This window comes from Equus przewalskii, unplaced genomic scaffold, assembly GCF_037783145.1.
Source record: "Equus przewalskii isolate Varuska unplaced genomic scaffold, EquPr2 ChrUn-6, whole genome shotgun sequence".
Lineage (NCBI taxonomy): Eukaryota > Metazoa > Chordata > Mammalia > Perissodactyla > Equidae > Equus > Equus przewalskii.
Window position 1 is genome coordinate 660,609 of NW_027228754.1, and position 13,773 is coordinate 674,381.

General features: G+C 39.6%; 1 protein-coding gene across 7 annotated transcripts in view; it reads left to right on the top strand.

Moving 5' to 3' along the window:
• Nucleotides 1-1,099: 1,099 nt before the first annotated feature.
• Nucleotides 1,100-13,773, top strand: part of ATF6 (activating transcription factor 6) — a 200,976-nt gene continuing 188,302 nt past the window's right edge. For 2 of the 7 annotated variants that reach the window (XM_070608319.1, XM_070608323.1), the window contains exons 1-3: nt 1,449-1,680; nt 2,162-2,472; nt 12,527-12,603. In XM_070608319.1, coding sequence (XP_070464420.1) covers nt 2,421-2,472; nt 12,527-12,603 — 129 coding nt within the window. In that variant the 5' untranslated portion in view covers nt 1,449-1,680; nt 2,162-2,420. Of the gene's footprint in view, nt 1,681-2,161; nt 2,473-12,526; nt 12,604-13,773 lie in introns of all 7 variants that reach the window. The other 5 variants (XM_070608318.1, XM_070608322.1, XM_070608324.1 and 2 more) reach the window with 5 other exon arrangements.

A 13,773-nucleotide genomic window follows, 5' to 3' on the forward strand; every position in this document is an offset into this window, starting at 1 on the left:
CGCATCAATAACCGAATAAAAACAAATGATGTGTAAAACTGTAAAACCGTGAAAAAATTTTTAAAAATTTTAATGACGTCACAAGAGGGAAGGATTTCTGAAGCAAGATACAAATAGCAGAGATCATAAACAAAAGATGGATAAATTTGATTACATTGAAATTAAAACCTAGAGGACAAAAACGCCATAAACAAAGATAAGCATTGACCTAGGAGAAGGTATTTGCAACACATATACCAGTTAAATGAATAGAGTAGACTGTCTAAAGATGTACGTATCGTTTAGGGAAAGAAAATCCAATAGCAGATTTTATGAAAGATAAGAATGGGCATTTCACAGAAGAGGAAATAGATTTAATAAATACAAAAAGATGCACTACCACTTTAATTGTCAGGGAAATGGAAATTATAGTCACACTCTTCACAGTGGCAAGAAATGTAAAAGTCTGACCACATCTAGTGTTGGTGAGAATGTGAAGCAAAGAGAACTCATTACTGCTAGGAAGGGTGTAAATTGGCATAATTTGGCAAATATTAATACTTCTACGACCCAGCATCTATCTTAAAGACATTCTTGCATATATGCACAAGGAGACCCATACAAGGATATATTTTATGTGACAGTAAAAAATTGAAACAATCCACATGTCCATCAGTGGGGAAATGAAAAAAGACATTGTGATATATATGTTCAAAGAAATACTATATAACAGTTAAAACACGGATAGATCATCAAAAATTAATGTTGAAAGAGAAGTGATTTGGAGAACATGAACATGATATGTTTATGTAAATTAACCCCCAAACAACGCTAAATGTATCTATCTATAAACATTTAAGCATGGTAAAAGTAGAAAGAAAAAAGGACCTGAATGATTCCCGTAAGATTCCTAATAGAAGTTCCCTATATAGAGGGAGGGAAATGAAACAGATAAGAAAAAGCAGAGTTCAACTTTATCTGTAATGTTTAATTTCTTATATTATGAAAAATTTGACATGGAAAATGTTAATATTTGTTAATTCTTGGTGATAGGTACACAAATGTTTCATAATTATCTGCACTTTTTGAATAAAAAATAAAATTTTTGAAAATTAAAACCATGAAAACCTGCTGGAGTTCAGTCATGGTGATTTTTCTTTTTTCTTAAAGGCTAAGGCGTCTGACGGATACAGAATGGAAGACTTGTTGGTTTTATGTCAATTTTTGAATTTGCAGTTGGGTGAGAATAAAAGTGTTATAAATTTCACTTTAAGTGAAAACCAGTTAGTTTTCTGATGCTAGAAGGAATAACCTTCAACATAAGGAGATTTCGTGAATTTTTTCCGGGCTTGGGTCCCGGGGCTATTTTGTATATTGCGGATTATGTAATCTGTAGTAATCGTCCCGCCACGAGGAGTCTGGAGGATTCTGGGAAGCATTTGTTTTGTTTAGCAACCCTGGGAAAGAGTCCACTTGGTCCTGGAGGGATACGTGTTCTTAAGGTAGAGTGTTTTGAATATTCGCCGCTGAAATGCTTTAAAAAGAAATTCTATTAAGTAGCGTTCTTGAAACTATTTTATCAAACACAGTTCAAATTTTCAGTTAGAGTTCGTGAAGTGTGTAAATTTTCTTCTAAACAGAAACGAAGCTTAAATTTTAGTAACAGAAAGATTGGGAATTTACGTTATTCTAGGTCCGAGGGTAAGTAAACTCGCTAAGACTTTGACTACTAAGTACTGTGCATTAATAATGCATATTTAGGAGATAGGTTTGAGCGTGGGGAGTTTATCTTTTATATTGCTTTCTTTAAATTTGTTTAAATAAAAGTAGGCTTTCTAGAAGTACATTCATAGTATTTATTATTGCTTACCTCAGATACTGTACCGGTAGAGAGGCAGTTCTAACGAATTTGGAAAAATAGTTGTGTTTTTCTTTCACGCACTTGTGTATATGGAGAATTTTTACATTCATAGCGAGTTATTCGTAAAAATTGAACCGAATTTACTTTCTTAGTCTGTAATTTCGTTTTGAGCTATCTACACTGTGCTATTATTAAGAAGGACATTCAGGGAACTAGCCAGTATGTTCTGAGTGGGGTTTTACTTTTCCTTTTTAATATTATCAACACATTTTATTTAACTGAAGTAGTGTTTACGTGTCTTTTCTTTTTTTTTCGTTTAAGATAGCAGGACAGAAAGTGCTGAATACTCCAAAAGGGAAATATTTACTCAGAGATCTGTTTCAATTAGCTGTCGCTGACGTTCCTCCTTTCTGGCTTGCACAAGTCCTCGGGCAGCAGCAGTTTGTCTTCATTCGGCCACCGTCTCGTCAGCTTTACGGAGTAGTTTGTCCCTCTGCCGCCGCCGTCCGAGATATTAGTCACCGAGAACGAGGGCAGGGGAGCGTGTGTTTCGGGGGAGCCGGCTGGCGTTGCCGGCACCATGGAGTCACCTTTGAGCCCGGGACTCTCTTACCGGCCGGGAGAAGACTGGGGTGAGTGGGATCTCGGAATGTACGAGGGGTGGCTTCGGGTTTCTTCCTCCCTACTTCCGCCCGCTTGTGGTGACAGGTGTGGGCGAATGTTGCCCAGGGAGCGAGGGCTAACTTGTCGCTTCCGTCCGTGGTCCTAGAAGAGTCAAGCAGAATCGGTCGGTTTCTGCCCTGGCTACAGCGACGTAAAATGTTGTCTGATTGGAATTATTACCGTTTTTCACTGTTTCCCCTCGGAAAGGACCAGGTGATCATTTTGTAGGGGCGGAAACAACATCGCTAAGAAGCATAGGGCAGGATGGCTGTGACCACCAAAAAGGCTGCAGGCTGTTTTCTCAGCGTGTGGGATGTGGGTGACAGTTTCCGTGGAGCGTTTGTGTGTGTGTTTGGTTTGTGTGAGAGAATATGAATGTATGCAAAAATTTTCATCTCGGAGCTTTCACTGTTTGTCTAGGCTGATGTCTGTCTTGGCAGAGACCCAAAGCACCCAAGCACCTGATCTCGGGTCCTTGATTACCTAGACCTAATACTATAAACGGGTATGATTCTGACTGCCCTCCACATACAGCTCTAAATTTTCTTGTTTCCTATATTTTGTTTGCTTTTGTCATCAAGAGGGGTGAAATGGGATGAAGTGGGAATGGGAGTGGAGAAGCTTTGCTCTCTAAATGTTTAGAGGAACCTTTTATTATTCACTTCTTGGTTCTTGGGCTTCCTGTGAATTTAGGATTGCGTAAGTCCCTGAGTGGGCCCTGGAGTGAGCCTACGCCATTCACCTACTTTGAAATTTGGGGGGAACCAAAAGATGATCTTCATCTTTCCCCCTTGGGCCATCAGTCTCGGTAGCAAGAGTGTAATCTCAATTCTCTTTATTGAACTGAAGTCCTCATTTAATTTTCCAAGGGCAGAACTTCTCTTAAATTATATACCATTAGAGATTTATTTCAGGCCTTGGGTAGATTTTCTAGGAGTTGTTGGAAAAACTTTAGACTGTCTGTTCCAGTCTTATATTTTCGCAAGCCAAATATAATACTGTAGTAATGGTAACAATGACAGTTTATTTAGTACTTTGTGTCAGGTGCCCTGCTAAGCTCTTGAGTGCGTTATCTTATTTAGTCCTCCCAACAGCCAAAGAGGTACTGTTATTTTATAGATGGGGAAACTGAGGCTGAGAGAGGTTGAATGCTCAGAGCCTTATAGCCAGTGAGTGGCAGAAGCAGGGTCAGAATCAGGTTTGTCTGCCTCCGAAGTCTGTGTTCTAAGTCACTATTCTATAATGCTTTCCTAAATTATTTCTACAGATTTGATTCTCCCAAGATCTCCCCAGTTAGTAAGGAATCTTCTTCAATATGTCGGGTAGTTATGATTTGTTTTTTCAGCTCGTCAGCTATTATATTTTCATGCTATTTCTTCAACTGTAGGGCACTTCCTGATAGCATTATTATATTTTGTTTTCTGATACCCAGGCTGCATTTTCCTGACTTTTCTGATCAGTTGACTCATAGTCCTAAGGTTCTTTAGTAGAGCATTCAGTTCTTTGTAGTCGGTTCACTGACTCAGCTCAGGTATCCTGCCCTGCCTCTCCCTGAAAGTGCCCATTTCCCATTGTTTTCCAGGCTTCCCTTTTCAAACTGTTAAACAGTCGTCTCTTAGTTGGACATGTTAATTCTGATTTCTTAGGTCTTCAGGAAGCAGGATAGATTTTGCAGGCACCAGAGTGAAACGCTGAGGTCTGCTGGTGTTTCCCAGTAGTATATGGATTCTTTCTATGGGAGTTGCCACACTGATTTATGGGGCTTTTTTTTTTTTTTTTTTTAGAAGCTGGCCAGTTAAATTTTAAAAAATCAGGTTATGTAATTAGTACTTCTTGTGACTCTGACAACTTTGAATAATTTAAATAAAGTGATTGGCTCAGAATAGCCTATAATGGAATGTGCTTTTTCCCTTTAACCTGGGTAATGAAATTTAGAACAGGGGTTTGCAAACATTTTCTGTAAAATTTCAGATAGTAAATATTTTAGGCTTTGTGGCCATGTGGTCTCTGTTGTAACTATTCAACTCTGCTGTTGTAGTGCAGAAGCAGCCGTACACAGTGTAAATGGAGTGTGGAAATGAACATGACTGTGTTCCCGTACAACTTTATTTATGGGCACTGAAATTTGAATTTCACGTAATTATTTTTAATGCTTAATAGGCTTTATTTTTAGTACAGTTTTAGAATTTAGGAATAATTGAATGGATAGTACATAGGGTTCCATATACACCCCCCTTCTCTAGTTTCCCCTATTGGTAACATCTTGCATCCCTGTAGTAGTACATTTGTTAGAATTGATAAGCCAGTATTGATGTGGTATCATTAACTAAAGTCCATAGTTTACATTAAGGTTCTCTCTGTGTTGTATGTTCTGTCGGTTTTGACAAATGCCTGATGTCATGTATCTACCATTTCAGTATCATACAGAATAGTTTCACTGCCCTAAAAATCTCCTGTGCTCCACCCATTCATCTCTCCCTCCCTCCTCCTGAGCCCCCAGCATCCACTGATCTTTTCACTCTCTCTCTAGTTTTGCCTTTTCCTGAATGTCGTATAGTTGGAATCATACAGTGTGTAGCCTTTTCAAATTGACTTCTTTCATTTAGCAATATGCATTTAAGGTCCTTCTATGTCTTTTTGTGGCTTGGTAGCTCATTTCTTTTTAGTTCTGAATAGTGTTCGTTGTATGGATGTACCAAAGTGTATTAGTCTCTCAGCCTACCATAATAAAATGCCATAGACTGGGCGGCTTAAACAACAGAAATTTATTTTCTAACAGTTCTGGAGGCTGGAAGTATGAGATCAGGTGCTAGCACGGTCGGGTTCTGGTGAGGGCTCTCTTCTTGGCTTGGAGATGGCTACCTTCTCACTGTGTCTTCACAAGACAGAGGAGTGGGAGGGGAAAGAGAGAGAGGAAGAGGGAGGAGGAAGAGAGAGGGGCAGGGCAGAGAAGAAAGGAAAGGGGAAGGAGGAGAGGGAGAGGCCACAGTCCTATCAGATTAGGGTCTCATTCTCATATCGTCATTTAACCTTGATTACCTCTTAAAGGCCCCCCTCTCTGGATGCAGTCACATTGGGGATTAGGACTTCAACATAGAAATTTGGGGGGGGGGGGCACAGTTCGGGCCATAGCACACAGTTTGTTTATCCATTTACCTACTGAAGAACATCTTGGTTGCTTTCAAATGCTGGCAGTTATATATTAAGCTGCTATAAATATTCATGTGCAGCTTTTTGTGTGGACATAGTTTTCATATCTTGGTACATACCAAGAAGCACGATTGCTGGATCGTATGATAAGAGTTTCATGTTTCGTTTTGTAAGAAACTTGCAACCTGTCTTCCAAAGTGGCTGTACCATTTTGCATTCCCACCAGCAGTGAATGAATGTTCCTGTTGCTCCATATCCTCGTCAGCATCTGGTGTTGCCAGTATTTTGGATTTTAGCCATTCTAATAGGTGTGTAGTGGTATCTCATTGTTCTGTCAGTTCCCTGATAACATATGATGTGGAGCATCTTTTCATATGCTTATTTATCACGTGTATATCTTCCCTTTCCTCTCTTCCTCCCTCCCTTCCTCCTGGTCTTTCTCGCATTTGTGCAAAAGCCACTTTTTTTTGCCACGTGGAAGATATGTGTACGGAGATCAGAAGCGTCTATCTGCTCCTGTGGTTTCTTTTATATACTCAGTCTTTTTTGTGAAAGTTCTCTGTGTCTTCTCACACTGACGAAAACCTGACTCCCCTGATGACACTGCTTTCCCTAAAGACCTGGTGAATGGCAGCTATTTTCTTTTTTTTTTTTAATTTTATTTTTTCCTTTTTCTCCCCAAAGCCCCCCAGTACATAGTTGTATATTCTTCGTTGTGGGTCCTTCTAGTTATGGCATGTGGGACGCTGCCTCAGCGTGGTTTGATGAGCAGTGCATGTCTGTGCCCAGGATTTGAACCAACGAAACACTGGGCCGCCTGCAGGGGAGCGAGCACATTTAACACTCTGCCACGGGGCCAGCCCCTATGGCGGCTATTTTCATTCTCAGAACCTTTTTACCGTTAGGGCCTCTGAACGTGGGATAGGTGTCTTCCTTGTTCTTCACTGCTCTTTCAGATCTTTCTCCTTTCATCCTCCCTAAAAGCATCCAGGTTTAAATCTTACAGTGTCGCAAAGTGCTGTCCACTTCTTTCCCCTGTTACAGTCATCTGCTGATTCCTGGTTCATTCTCCGTCACTTTTTGAAAAATTTTAGCTCCTAGCTTACTGTCACTATCTCCAGCGCTCCTTCCCTCATGATTCTTGGATGGTTTCAGTATTCTCAGAGGAGATCCTTCAAATACCCTGATCTCTCATTTCCTGGGCCTCCTCTCCATCAGAGATCTTGCCTTCTGCCCTGTCTCAGCCATTTACTCCCCTGATCATAAGTCTAAACCTTGTCATTACTAATAACATAACCTCAGTTTCAAACATCCCACTCTGACCACCGCCTCCTATCTTACCAGCTCACTCCCTTTAGTATTCATCAGGACCTTCAACCCTGCTGAGATTCTGCCATCTTTTCACTGTCCCGCGTCCCCTCTGTATCATCACTTCCCCCTTACCTAGTTTAAATTCCACGGACAATCATTGTAACCATTCCCTCGCTTACACCCTCAGTGTCCTTGTCTCCCTCTTGTTTTGTAGTTCTCTCTGGGATAAACCACAACCTTGGTTAAATCCAACTCTGCCTACTCCACGCCTGCTTGTTTAGCTGAATGTGGCTGAAAAAAAATCAACCATGCTGATTGGTGTCACTTTAAATTTATGGTACTAACCTGGAATAGGCCCTTAAGTGTTACCTGGCCGGTTGTATTTCCCTGGTCCTCTCATTCTCTCTCTCACTCTGATGATTGTTTTTATAAAGTTTCTTCTCTCTTCAGACCTCTAGCACCTCCTCCCCCTGCCTTTGAATCGGAAGAGAGCTTCCACAATCTCCCACACCTCAGCTACCCAGCTACCAGCATATTTGCCTTCCCTTCTTTGCTGGGAATGAGTGGCCTCTTGCTCCCGGCTAGAGCCAGTCCTTTCCACTGTGCTTTAGATCCCTCCTCCTTTATTCAAGAATATTGCTCAAGCTCTTCTTCCTTCTGTTTCCTGCAACATCATTTCCCTCCCTACTAGATCGTATATCAGTCAATGAACATGTAGTTGCTGCTCCTAACCAGAGTGAAAAAAAGCAAAAAAAAAAAAGCAAACCCAAACCCTCTGTGGATGTTACTTCCCCTCTAGCTGCTACTGCATTTCTCTTCTTTATTTTACAGCAGAATTCTTTAAAAAAAAATTTGTGTTCCCTGACTCCAGTTTCTCTTCTCTCGTTGTCTCTTGAACTCACTGCAGTCAGGCTCCACCACTCTACCAAAACTGCTCTTTCTCAGGTCTCCACTGATTTCCACTTTGGTAAACCCAGTGGCCATTCTCATCTTATTAAACTTCTAAGAAGAAAATTAATAAATAAATGGTCAAGGTGGAGGTTGGCTGGGAAAGCTTGCTGAGCAAAGTAAAAATAATAGCTACCATAGTTTACTACTGTTAAGGGAAATCTAAGTATTGATAGTGTGGGATTGGTGAAAAGGGTACAGGCAATAGATTTAGAGATACTTTAGAGGTAACCAGCACCACCACTTTCTTATGGATCCTTCTGGAATATTCTATAGATATACAAATGTATTTATCAATCCACTCTCAGTTTTTTTTTGTGTTCAAAAACCACAGAAAAGTTAAAAGATAGTACAGTGATAACGTGTATTTCCCTCATCTAGATTTACCAACTGTTAACATCCTGCCATACTCACTTTTTCTTTCAATATTACCCACATTTCCCTCTTCTTTCACCACCTGAAAGTAGGCCACAGATAATACGAAACTTCTAAACACTTTACCATGTATCTCCTATGAACAAGGAAATATATATTTTTAAAAAGCATGAATTCATACTAATACTTACAGTTCAAAGTCAGCAGTACAGAGTTCTTTCTCACCTTCTTGCATTATATACTTACATTTCTCCTCTCCTACTGTGAAAATCCTGATTCCCAATAACATCTTATATTTTTATAGGCTCACTTTAGCTGTTCTGTTGAAAATAGACTGAAGGATGGGCAAGGGCAGAAGCAAGGAAACTGTTTGGAGACTACTGTTAACAACCCCAGTGAATTATGTATACTGGTAACAGTGGATGTAATGGAAGTGGTTGGATTATGGATATATACACATACACACACATATACATATGTATACACGTGTATGTATTCATTTAAATTTTAAATTTTGAAATGGTTTTAAACCTACAGAAAATTTGTAAGAACAGTACAAAGAACTATTGCATGGAGGCCAGCCCGGTGGCTGAGTGGTTAAGTTCACACGCTCTGCTTTAGTGGCCCAGGGTTTCACTGGTTTGGATCCTGGGCACAGACATCTCACCACTCATCAGGCCACGTTGAGGTGGCGTCCCACATGCCACAACTAGAAGGACTCACGACTGAAAAAATGTGCAAAAATGTACTGGGGGGATTTGGGGAGAAAAAGCAGAAAAAAAAAAAAGATAGGCAAGAGTTGTTAGCTCAGGTGCCAGTCTTAAAAAAAAAACAAAACTATTGCATGCCCTTCACCTAGATTCCCTAATTGTTAAATTTTACTACGTTTGCCTATTTCTCTTTCTTTAGAGAGAGAGAGAGAGACAGAGAGATGTGTTGACCCATTACCCTTAAATACTGCAGTAGGTACTCCCTCCCCGCAAATCAAGGATAGTCCTATATTACTACTATAGGCTCCTTCCAGTCAGGAAATAAACATTGATATAACATTACCATCCAATTCACAGATAGCATTCCCATTTTGCCATCTGTCTGAATAATGGCTCTTTTTCCTTTCTTGACCAGGATCCTACCTGCAAACACACATTGCTTTTACTCATCATGTCCCCTTAGTGTCCTTCAATCTGGAATGGTTCCTTAGTCTTTTCTGTCTCTCATGTCCTCGACAGTCTTAAGAGTACAGGTATTTTATTCTATAAGATGACCTTAAATGTGGGTCTGTCTGTTGTTTCCTCATGACCAGAATCAGGCCATGCATCCGTGCAGGAATGCTAGAGAAATGATGCTGTGCTCTTCTCAGTGCGTTGCATTTGGAGGCACACTGTGTTGACCTGTCCCAAGGTGATGTTCACCTTTAGCACATGGTCAAGTTGGTATCTCCCAGGTTTTTCCACTGTAAAGTCACTGTTTCCCCTTTAGTATTTGATTACTATTTTGAAGGAGATATATGACATGACACCAATATCCTGTTCCTTATTAAACCTCCACCCAGCAGCCCTAGCCTCCATTGATAACTCCAGCTTATATCAACTACCACTCTAATGCCAAATGGTGATTCCCTCTATCATTCTGTCCACATTTATTAATTGACATTGTAACTGTAAGAAGAAACTTTATGTATGTATGTATTTATTTATTTCATTATGGACCCATTTGATTCCTGTTTGATTCAATGGGTTGTAATCTGGTATTCTCATTTTATTTTGATGCTCAAATATTCCCCGTTTTGACCAGTGGGAGTCTATTTATATCAGCTTGTGTATTCTTTTGATGTGTTCCCATTATTCTGTGAGAATTTTCTTATTTTCTGTCACAACAAGATTTTCTGGTCTTATCTTGCACTTTTCCTGCTTCAACCCTGGAATCAGCCATTTTTCCAAGGAGCCCTTTAGTGGACTTCCAGTTAGTGAGGGATAGTACTTAGTACCAAGATCTGAGCACACAGTATTTTCATTGCTACTGGGATATCATTGCTTCTAGGACCTTTCAGCAGACAGAAGTAGGAAATATATGTACCTATATGTGTACACAAGCATCTGTAACTCTTCCTGTGTATGTATATTTTTTAAAAATGAGTTCATACTAATACTTCTAATTCCAGTCCAACATCTTAGGGTGCTTTCTCAGACAGTGAGAAAATCCATTCTCAGATAGTGAGAAACCTCCCTCCAGTTATTTTAGATATGTTTAACCGTTTGCTCAATTGATTAATGTATTTATTCCGTGTACCACTCAGGCTGCCTCTTCCATCTACCGTTTTGTTCTCCCTCCCACAGCCCCATTTCCTTGGCAGCCTGGGCATGCTGCCACCTCCACTGGACAGCCCCCTCTCCTGCACCATCCCATTTCCTTGGTTACCAGTCACACCCTTGCCACAGATGCTGACACACAAAACTCCATCTGCCTCCTTGCTCTGCTTCCTTGGAAGGTGACATCTCTTTGTTGGGAGGGGTAGGGAAGGAAGAATGGGAAGGAAAGGTAAGAAGCCAGACTACAGATAGGCAGTTAGAAGACAGAGCTGCTAGTAGATGGAATATAAAGAGTGAGGGAAGAGAAGTAAACAGTGACTGCAAGGTGTTTGGCCTGAGCTACTGGGAGAATTGAATTGTCCTTAACTGAGATGAGGACAGAACAGTAGGAGGTTTGGTGGGGATGATCAGAAGCTCAGTTTTGGATGTGTTAAATTTGAGATATCCAAGAGGAGATGTCCAAGAGAAGATGTAGAATACTCAGCGTGTGTACATGCCTCTTGAGGTGTGGGCTGGAGATGTGTACTTGGGAATCCTTGGCATTTAGATGCTATTTAAAGACATGCACTCAGCTGAGATCACAAAGGGAGTGGAATAGATAGAAAAGTTTATGCTGAGCCCGGGGACAATTTCGTGTTAGAGAGATGAGGAGGAACCGGCAAGGTAAGGTCAACTAGGGAGGCAGGAGGAAACCTAAGGGAGTGTAGTAATTTGAAAGCCAAGTGAAGCAAATGCTTCAATTAATGTGAAAGGATCACCTGTGTCAAATGCTGCTGCTAGGTCAAGTAAGCTGAGGACCATGAGTCTGCCCTTGACCTTGGTGACGTTGGTAATTGTGGTGTGTATGTGGGAGGGAGCTTGAGTAAGTTCAAGAAAGAATGGGAGAAAAGAAATGAGAGACAGCAGGTATAGACAACTCTTTCAAGGAGTTTCAGCCTATGTATGAGGTCCAGAGCCATAGATAAATGATAAATAGTTATCTATTTATGTGTTCTCTGGCCCTGCAGCTGAGTTTAAGCTAGTCCTTTTCTGCGAATTGTATAAATAACCTTTCATTATTACTACACACAAAATTTTTGCTATGTATTATTTTATTTTAGGTTGGTGAAGTATTTCTGTCATTGGCTGAGTTAATAATAGACGGGCAGTGTAGTTTCTATATATGTGAAATGAAGAAATCACCAGAGCAGGTTCAGTGTTACAGTTCAGCAGTTACAGGGGTACAAAGGCAAACTTAGATTTGGAAAACTCCTCAAGGTTCTCGAAGTTCTGAAAATGTTAGAGAAAATAGATACTTACAGATTGTACACTAATCAGCCTTCTTTGGCCTTGTCAGCATTTCATCCTCTCTACAGAAAGTTTCAGCCTAGTTTATTGAAGAATATTTTCTGTGTCCATAAATTTCTTCATTTATAATGAAATCTTATTAGGAAATTGGAATAGTTAGATTTGCTGAAATAAATTCAGTGGTTTAGGTGAATGAGTCTTTTATCGTTTAGTTGGAAAATTGGTTGTACCCTTAACCTGAGGCCTGGATGGCAAATACACAGTATATGTGCTGTCATATTTCTCTCCTGTCATTGCGACTGATCAGCCACATTACTCTTTTGTGCTGAGCTCAGATGTAGCCTCAGAATTTGTGTTAGTAATGTTCCAGAAAGTCACTACCAATGAGTCTAATGTGACATGACGTAAAACCTGTTTTTTAATCTTGGTGTAAGGATTTAGTTCACAAGATAAAAATTATGTGGAAAACAACACATAAATTAGAAACCAGCTTTGATTCGTTGTTATTCACACTGCTAGAGTTTCTCAGTAAAGTAATGGCTAATAAGAAACGCTAATAGAGCTGACATAGGGGTACAGTGCTTATTCTTTTGTCAAAACATTGAATTGACAGTTAATCTCTATTTTTTGCTTTTGTCCAAAGACTCGACTCTATTTGCTGAACTTGGCTATTTCACGGACACTGATGACCTGCAATTGGATGCAGCAAATGAAACTTATGTAAGTATTTACTAAAGGAGAAATACTGAATAATGTGATATTTAATCTTTACCCTAATTATTGCAAGAAGGTTTCAGGATAACAGGTTTAGGCTAGTCATTTAGGTTTAAATAACTTTTAGCATTAAGTATGAAAGTTAGTAGCCATTTTGTAGTCAGTAAATTTAGGATTATAGAAATTGGGTCTTGGTGTGAAAAAACTTATATTCTAAGGCCACCTTTGGCCTCGGGTGGGTGACCTTGGAAAAGTCACTTAACTGCCTACTTCTTAGTTTGTGTAGCCACTTTGCTGCATAAGGGAAATGGTGATGTTAAGGGGTGTATGTGAGTCACAGACCCAGTCAGGTGGAACTTACTAACTTCCTTTTTAGAAGTTACATATCCTTAGGGTAGAAAGCTCTGAAACTTAGATTTGTCCTTATTTTTTGCCTTTGAACAGTTAGAAGTCTCTGTAAAAGCTATTATTATAGCACTCTGAGTCCTCAAAAATATCTTATATTTTCCTTTCTGCATTAGTACATACGTATGAGTACATAGTATATTGGCATATAGAACTTATTTTGTCTTATTCTTTAATGGATGAGGTGCTGTTTCACTTGGGAGGTAATTCAAGTGAACAGAGTGCTTTTATATGCACATCAATCAGGCTGAATATTTATCGCTTATTTTTTAAGCCCTTATTAACCTGAGTATAAAAATATATAATGCTTGCTTGGTGAGTTTTTCAGACATTTCTCAAAGAACAGTTTAGCACTTATTTTACTATGAATCAATAGAAGAGAGTAAAAACACGTGATGTATTTTTTTTATCAGTGCATGAGATCTTCATGGTTTTTGTTTACTTTGTGAGATGCTTTAGAATGGGGTCTGTTGATTAAATTGGCTTTTATTCTTGGCTGGTTGCCTAAGCAACTGATATTCTTTTACAGTCTCTACAGCCTAAAACCATCAAGAAACGGTGTAGTAAATTTGAAAGACTCAGGAAAATATGAGCCTGATTTTGTAACTAACATTCTTATCTTAACACAAGTCACCCAGTTGTTCATTTCCTTAGTTTTTCTAGAATACAATGAATGGATTGGATTAGGTGGTTTCTGAGGGCCCTTTCTAGCTTTAAAATTGTGTCATTCTTCTTCCACACAGCAGTAGAGTTTCCCATGAGAAGTCATTG